Source organism: Pogoniulus pusillus, chromosome 26, assembly GCF_015220805.1.
Source record: "Pogoniulus pusillus isolate bPogPus1 chromosome 26, bPogPus1.pri, whole genome shotgun sequence".
NCBI lineage: Eukaryota > Metazoa > Chordata > Aves > Piciformes > Lybiidae > Pogoniulus > Pogoniulus pusillus.
In genome coordinates, this window is record NC_087289.1 from 2,460,823 (window position 1) to 2,469,282 (window position 8,460).

Sequence of the window (8,460 nt, forward strand, 5' to 3'; positions counted from 1 at the left end):
CTAGGTTTTAAAATGACTAAGATCAGCCTTAAGTATGCCATAGAGATAACCATTATAAACATCTGGAGAATACTCTCCTTGGGGAATACAACCTCAGGAAAAGGCAAATTCAACTTTTGCATCTTGTGCCTTGGTGTGTTTGGGTTCAAAACCTAACTCCTTGAATTCGAGGTTCAGAGTTAAATACATGGACTGGCACTTCACACTGCACCTGTCTCCACCTCCTAGAGAGTCACACCAGGGCACCAAGCACGGCAAAGCCACTCTACCCAAACGGAGGTGACAACAGCTCAATGTCAGCCTTCAGAACGACCAAGCTGAGGCCCTGAGACATGTCATTGCTGTAGGACAGTGATCCTGCCCAGAGCCCAGCATCAGTGCTGCAAGATACCCGTGTCAAATCTGGATGTCCTACAAAGGAATGCATAAACTGAATTATTTCGACACCAACTGGGTGGCACCTGGAAGAATACAACCTGAAATCACTACTTACTAACCCACCAGAACTAAAACATAACAGAGGCTGGTCTGCCAGATGGGGAACCCAGCACCTCAGTAGAGGAGCAGCAATTTGATACAGCAGTGCTCTTCCTACACGGACAGGAGAGGGGTTCGGGCCAGCAGGGCAGTAGCGGTGTCACCAACGCCAGTTTCCCCAGGGCTGCTGAGTTACACAAAAGACATGAAACATATAGAAATAAATAATCGGTGCGACCGAATGAGCTAACACTGCCTGCCAGGAGACAGGCCTGGGGGAGTGGGCAGCCTCTGCCCGAGGACCCCCAGCCGCAGATGGGAGCAGGCCCTCAGGGGCAGCTCGGGAGAAGGCTCTGCTCTGCTCCACCGAACTGACACTGACTCCGCTACAGCAGCCCCGAGCCGTAACTGGGGTTACCCTAGCAACGACTGCACTTCCAGCAGGGCTCCACAGTGCAACTTCTCCCCATGTGCCCAGCCTCGGGGCCGGCGCAAGGAGGTGAAAACAGTACACAGGAGGCGAAAACACCGCACAGGAGGCGCCGCGGCCGGTACTCACCCCCGGTGCGGCCGCGCTCGGCGCTCCGGGCAGCCCAGGCAGGAGCATCAGGTGCCGGCCCAGTGCAGCGGGCAGGGGCTCAGGGCGGCCGGCGGTGCGGCAACGAGGGCTCTCGGACCGCCTGGCCCCGCCGCGCCTCCTGCCCGAGCCGGGCCGACCCGGCGTAGGGAGCGATCGCATCTCCCGCCAGGCTGAGTCGGACCCGGCCGCGGCAGCTCGGGCCCCGCCGCACCTACTGGCCGAGGACCGGGCGGGAGCGGGACTGCAGCGCCAGCCGAGTGCCCGCTCCTCCGGCCGGCGCCGCGGTGCCGCCGTTCCCTCCTCGGCCGCGAGAGGCCGGGCGGCGCGGGGGGCGGTGCCGGGCCGCGCCCCTCCTCCCTCCGCCCCTCGGCACCGGCAGCGCGGAGGGCTGGGCCGCGCCGCTCGCTGCAGCGCTCGGCACCGCTCCGCCGTCGAGCAGGGAGAGGAGAGAGAGAGGAGAGGGACGGGACCGCCTCGCCCAGCCCCGCCGCCCGCCGCCCGGCCCGCGCCTCGCCGCCCGCCCCGCTCGCCCGCACCGCCGCCCGCGCGAAGATGGCCGGCTGGCAGAGCTACGTGGACAACCTGATGTGCGATGGCTGCTGCCAGGAGGCCGCCATTGTGGGCTACTGCGACGCCAAGTACGTCTGGGCAGCCACGGCCGGCGGCATCTTCCAGAGCATCACGGTGAGGGCGGCGGCGGGGCAGGCGGGGAGACAGCGGGGAAGGGAGGGCGAGCCCGCCCGCCACGCCAACCCGGCCCCGCGGGAGCGGCCCTTAGCGGCGAGGCGAGGCGGCGGGGCCCGGGGGCACCTTGTGGGGCGGCGGGGGAGGGCGGTGGCGGGCCCGGCGCCGGGACTGGCGCGGCGGGGGGGGCGGTGAACACGGGGCAGGACGGCCGCACCGCCTTTTTGTCTGCGGCTGCCGGCCGCGCCGCGGTCGCGGGGGCCCTGGCCGGCGGCGGGGGCGGGAGCGGCGCTGCGGCCCGATGCGGCGGCGCCCGCCTGTGGGGCCGCCGAGGCCGCCGCGCGGGGGCCGCGGGAGCCGAGCGGGCGGCGGGAGAGGCCGCGCGGGGCGTGCGCGGCGGGGCTTGCGTGGGGCCGCCCGCGCCCGGGCCCGGCGCTGCGGCGAGGCTTGCGTGCGCGGCGTAGGAGGCGCTGGTGAATGCCCCGCTCGCCTCGCCGCTGGCTCCATGTTCTCCGCCGCCAAGATGGCGCACTGCCATTGATTCCTCCCTCCCCTCCCCCGCCCTGCCCGTCCTTCGCCGCCGCCCCGCGCCCGCCGGCCCCGCGCCCGCCGCCCGGCCCTGCGGAGCCCGCGCCGCCGTTACATAAGGGCCGTGCGGGGCGGGCAGCGTGCTGCGGCAGTGCGGCCTGCCTCGGCCGAGCGGCCGGCCGGCGCCCCGCCCCGCCCGGGCTGCGGCGGGGCCCGGGCCCGCTCCTAGTCAGGGGGCTGGGGTGGAGCGGGCACGAGTAAGGCCCTGCGTGGCCGGGCGGGCCCGTGGCGGCGGCGGCGGCGGCCGCGCAGTGCAGGGCCGTGATTGGGGCGGCCGGGCCCGCCGTGACGCTGCACTTTGAGGCCGCCGCGTCCGGGCCCGCCTGCCCCTCCCTGCGCCTTCCCGGGGCGCCTCGCCGGCCAGGCCCTTGTGCTCAGCCTCAGCAGGGGCGGATGGCGGCGCGAAGCAGCTGCCCGTTCACCCCAGGGGCCCGAAGGCCGCCGCTGCTCGGCGCGGCGTCGTGCGGAGCCGTGCCGCGGAGGGGCCCGGCGCTGCCGCGGGCGGCTCAGCCACCGCTCGTTGGTGCAGCCTCAGTCGCGGCGGAGGCGCCGCAGCTGCGCTGCCGGAGCGGGGCTCGTGGGCCGCCGCAGTGGGCCGATGCGGCCGGTGGCATCTGCGCTGATCTCTCGGGGACAGGTGCGGGCGGGCTGCTCCCCAAGGCACGGACTTGCGGTGTTTAACGGGCCTGTGTCGTGCAGAGGCCTGCCCGTTAACGAGAGCTCGGCTCCGAGGGGAACCGTAGGCTCGGCTGTGGAGTGTCCTGAGGCAGCGGTTCCGCTGCCGGCAGGGGCAATAAACCGGAGCAGTGTAACGTGACTAACAAAGCCTTGTGTTCTGGAGCACTTCCTGGAGGGGGCAAAGGGAAGTTCTCTGTCTCATCTTCTCCACATGAGACAGGATGCTCATAAAGAGTAATTAAACAGTAAACCACTGCCCTGCTAACTCTGGACTTCTTTTCTTTGACAGCCAGTAGAAATAGATATGATTGTAGGAAAAGACCGAGAGGGTTTTTTCACCAATGGCCTGACCCTTGGTGCAAAGAAGTGCTCTGTGATCAGAGATAGCCTGTACGTGGATGGTGACTGCACAATGGACATCAGGACAAAGAGTCAAGGTGGTGAGCCGACGTACAATGTTGCTGTAGGCAGAGCTGGCCGAGGTAAGCATCGTGTTCCTCACCCTCAGATCACTGAGCTAGGGCTGTGACTCGGGCATCGGCTCAGCTGTGCGGGGAGCCAGACTCCTGAGTGCTATGGCTGATCTCAGGAGGCAGTGTGAGAGGCAAGCTGGCAGTGGTCTGGCTCAGCACCAGCTCTCTGCTTGGGGATCACCCTGGTCCCTGCTACTACCTGAGAGCGCAACTGGGCTGCAGGACAGCATAACAGTGTCTTGGACAGGCAGGCCTATGGGTACCTTCATACCTAAATCTGGGCTCTGCTAGTGACTGGCAGTGAAAGTAGCTCTTTCACTGTGAGCCTCTCATCAGACAGTCTGTTCTGCAGGGATGGGAATTCCTTGTATGAGCTGCTCCTACCTGCCCTCTAGCAAGTCCTGCACTAATTCTCCTCACACTCCTGTTGAGCTCTCTGAAGCCACTCTAGGCAGAAAAGCCTGTCCCATTTGTGTCACTGGGAGACTTGCTGTGTGCTGGGACACCTGTCCCCTGTGCTTCTCTCTTTAGTCAGACCTGTTACAGGGAAGGCACAAGGTTGGAGTACAAAAATCGTACCTCAGACACTGGCTACAAGTAGCCTCTTGTCAAAATATCTGGCCCCACATCTTTTGTCTGAGTGTGTAACAAATTAGTGACCATGGGGCTCTTACTTATAAACCCAAAACCAGAGCAAAATGTCTGGTCAAAGCTGGGTGGCAGTGACACATGAAGAGTGTTTGCAGTGCTGAGGGGAAAGAGCAGAGTTCAGACCTTGCCAGCCAGAGGTGTCTGAAGCATTAGTGAGGAAATGCTCTGAAGATGCAGTCACCTGTAGGCAGGCAGGCAAGCTGGCTGGCTGCAGCGCTCAGCTACAAGCATTGCTGCTGTGCCTGTGGCAGCCGAGCCTCATTGTGTCCATCTACCTGCTGGTGACATCTGCTGGCAACTCACAAGTGAGACCTCTGAACGCTCTTGTTCACCAAAACTGAGGGCCAGCAGTAAAATCTTTCCTGTGTTTTGTCTCTTGTAAGCAGCTTAGTTTGGAGCTGTGCTTTTGCATGGAAACTCCTGGCCCAAGCCTGAGCCCGTGAGGTTTTTCCTAACACCAAGGCTCTGGGTCCTCTGGTTCTTACCCACCAATAGTGACCACTGCACATAAGAGTATTTTGTCTCCTGCTCCTTAGAGTCACAGTCCTGTCACAGAGGACTGCTGCTGTCCCTGAGACACTTCTTTCTTGCCCGAGGCTTCCAAGACACACCAGAATGTCCTCACCGAGCGCTGGCAGCGCAGTGGCCCTGCCATGCTCTCCAGAGCCAGCTGGTGCCATTTGTCCTAGCAGCCAGCTCTCCTGCCCCAGGTGGTTGGGCGGCACACTGAGGATGGCACACGCCTGCTGCAGGCGCTGCGCTGTTGCAGCACGGAGCTGAGCCAGCTCAGTCCCCCAGCAGCCCTGAGTCAGAGTGTTCGTTGCACCGCCTGAAACTTGCATTATGTCCTCGTCTAACACACTCTTGTTAAAACTTCTGTTTTTTTCTTTTCTCTTTCAGTCTTGGTCTTTGTAATGGGCAAAGAAGGGGTCCATGGAGGCGGATTGAATAAGAAGGCATACTCAATGGCAAAATACTTGAGAGACTCTGGGTTCTAGTTGCTAGGCAGACTGTTAAGTATTAGGGGAAGATTGCTATTAAACTTTCCTGGCGGTGAGCTTTAAACCTTACATTCTGGAAACTTTATTAGCAATGCAGGGTGATGGGGTATGAACCTGTGTCTCCTTTGTATCCCTTTGTTGGTGGGGAAAGGTGTTCTCTTTTTTGTTTTCTTTTTTTTTTTTTCCCTTTAATTCTGTTCATTTCTGTTTTGTTTCCTTGTGTACTCCAGCATTGGTTATAGTCATGGGAAAAGAAGGTGTCCATGGAGGGACACTCAACAAGAAAGCTTATGAACTGGCTTTATACCTGAGGAGGTGTGACTTCTGAGCAGCCTCTCCCCATCCACCTAGCAACTGTCTTCACCACCACCCAGTTGTGTTCAGTGCTACCAGACCCTAGGTGGTAGTTTGTGTTTTTTATTTGCCCATCTCCTGACGTTGTAACTCCAGTTCCCCTCCGTTCATCTATGTTAACCACTGTATGTAACCGAGTCCCCTATCTGGCACCACACTGCATCACACAGATGATATGCATGATACCTTGAGAAACTCCTGGGAGGGGGAACATGCCAAGTGTAGGCTTTGCTTTGTCTTAGGGCTTAGTGTGACACTGACAACTAAACCAACTCAAACACTAAACAAGGTGCCGGTGTACAATCGCGTTTGCCCAGCGCCTCTCCAGCACTTTGAGCAGCGACACGGCTCACAGTCTTCCTTCATGAGCATGGTTGGGAGGAAAACAGTGCATGCATATCTTGACTTCTGTCCCTCTCTCTTTGTGGAAACCCACGTGTTTGCTTGCGCCCTTTTTTATAGTGCCTGGTTTAACCAATTTGCCACTCAAAGGCTGTTAAAGTGACATCAGTTTTGTCGTTGCACTTCACTCTAGGCTGAAGTCTTTGTTTTGCTTTGTTTTCCTCATGATGTCTGAAGCTTGTACTGCTTGACAAGTGCAATCACAAAACTATGGAAGGGTACAGATGCACGTCCTCCCATGACCTTAAAGCCACCACCCTGCCCAGCTCCCCACAGACATTCCATCCTTGCAATAGCTCAGGCACCTTTTTTTTTGTTGTTGTTGTTTTTTTCTTCTTATTGCCAGCTCCTGTTCTGTAGTTGCATTGTGAAAGGCTGCCTGCCATTCTGGACATCAGCTAGCCCAACATAACCATCTGGAGTCTTGTCTGCTTTCAGTTTTTCATAGGACCAATTTTAATTTGCAGCTTGAGGGTCGTGGGAGGGGTTTGGGGTTGTTTTTATTTTTGTGAGGGTTTTATGTTGTTGTGTTTTTTTTTTCCTTTTGTTTTTGTTCGTTGTTTTGGGTTTTTTTTTCAATCTGAAACTGCAATGTCATTGTGGAAAACTGCCACCTTCAGCTACACTGGGAGAGCTCTTGACTGATTCCAGTCTTTCTGCCAGCTCACTTCCTGGTAAAGAGTCTCACCGCTCTGAAGCCACTGTTTGGATGAAGGTCAGCAGTTTGAAAGCTTAAAACTGTTCCCCCCAAAACCCCTTAAAACCCACAAAAACGATGCCATTTCAAAAATATCAAATCCTCCTTTGGCCTGTCACCACCCTCGCTGCAGAGTGATGGAGGGAACTGCCTGGTGCCCTAGCCCACACCTTGCCTGTAACCCAGCGCAGCCCAGGCACGGTACTAACCTGTGTGTCCATGTAAACAAAACAAAAAAAGCACTGCAGAACCTGTGTACAAAAGAATAAAATGGGAGATGGTGTTGGTTGGAATAACTGACTTGGCTGTCTTTGTGATGAATTTTTTTAATGATGTATTCTGTGCCATACTATTGTTTAAAAAAGAAAAAAAAAACAAAAAACCCAAAAAAAAAAGAAACTGTTGCTATTGTGAGCTGGGTTTGAACCGACTTGGAGGTCTCTGTCCAACGGCACCACTTAGGGACATTCTAGTATTTGCTTCTATTGTTGGGCCTTGTGGATAATGTACAGATTGAAACATTCTTGTTGCTGATTTGTCCATTTCTTTCCCTGCACTTTGTTACATCTGGGATACAGTCTAACTCATCTGATTTAATATGCATTTCAAAAAATGCCATAACTATTAAAAAAAAAAAACAAAAAAACCAACAAAAAAAAACCAACCACCTTGTTTACAGACAGATGAAATAAATTTATTCCAACCAAACGAAAATCGAGGCTTGTTGAGAATTTTTTACCTCCTCAGGAGTCCAGTTCTGGGCCCCCTTGTTCAGGAGGGACATAGAACTGCTTGAGAGAGTCCAGCACAGAGCTGCAAAGGTGCTGAAGGGAATGGAACAGCTCTGTTAGGAGCAGAGCCTGAGGGAGCTGGGGCTGTGCTGCTCAGAGGAGACTGAGAGGTGACCTCAGCAATGGTTATCAATATGTAGTGCCAGGAGGCTGGAGCCAGGCTCTACTAGGTGATGCCCAATGGGAGAAAGTTGTGTGGCAAGTTCCATGGAAACGAGCAATTTTTTCCCTGTGAAGGTGACACAAACCTGTAACAGGCTGCCCGGGCGGTTGTGGAGCCTCCCTTGAGATAGTCAAAACCTTCCTGAGTGTGTTCCTGTGTGATCTGCTATAGGAGATCTGCTCTGGCAGGGGGGTTGGACTGGATGAGCTTTGGAGGTCCCTTCCAGCCCCTGAGAGTCTGTGCTTCCAGGGGTCTTCCTTACCTGGGCTGACTATGCTGACACCAGACAGAAGCGCAGCTGTATGCTTTGTGGGACAGCAACAGGACGATTGTACGGCTTTGGGGTAGATCTGCTCAGAGTAGGAGGCGATTTATTGTCACTCTGCATTTGTCCTACTCCATGGTGAGGGGTTCCTCTGTTGGGGAACGCCTCACGAGCAATCCTTGAGCCTGGAGCTACAGGAGACCTTTGCCACCAGGTCTGTTTGTTGGGGTGTGGTTGGCTAACTGCAGGATAAGGATGTGCCCTCCCCAGGAGGGAAAGGAGGGACTGAAAAGCCTCTTTCAGTCCAGACGCATTCTCACTGTTGGTGCTTCTGCTGCCCAAGCACTCTGAACACATGGCTCTGCAAACAAACTGATGAACAAAGGGAACTGGGGGATGGGGGAAGGAAAGCTCAAACCAGAGGAGGTTAATCTCTAGCTAAGGCTCTGCTCTTCTTGGCCCTGACAACACCAGGTCTACTAAAATGCCTTTGTTCTCCCCACCCTTCACTTACATCTTAACCATTGCAAGTGTCGTGCCCCCTCTTTTGCCTGTCACCAGGTCCTGGTCCAGCTAAACCTTTGTTTTATTCTCCCTGACTGCTTGCGTTCAGTGCCTGACCTGTGCCTCCCTGCTCAGTGCTCCAGACAGGAGAC

The 8,460-nt window shown here is 56.7% G+C and overlaps 1 protein-coding gene across 2 annotated transcripts; it reads left to right on the forward strand.

Annotated features, from left to right (window-relative positions):
- Positions 1–1,410: 1,410 nt before the first annotated feature.
- On the forward strand, positions 1,411–6,885 carry PFN2 (profilin 2). 2 transcript variants are annotated; one of them, XM_064164893.1, is made up of 3 exons: positions 1,411–1,741; positions 3,297–3,489; positions 5,363–6,885. In XM_064164893.1, exons 1-3 carry the CDS (start codon positions 1,610–1,612, stop codon positions 5,458–5,460), a joined length of 423 nt encoding a protein of 140 aa, XP_064020963.1. In that variant the 5' UTR covers positions 1,411–1,609; the 3' UTR covers positions 5,461–6,885. The 2 variants fall into 2 exon arrangements, with proteins under 2 accessions (XP_064020963.1, XP_064020962.1); XM_064164892.1 differs by lacking the exon at positions 5,363–6,885 and adding an exon at positions 5,032–5,201 and having other exon boundaries at positions 1,418–1,741.
- Positions 6,886–8,460: the final 1,575 nt, after the last annotated feature.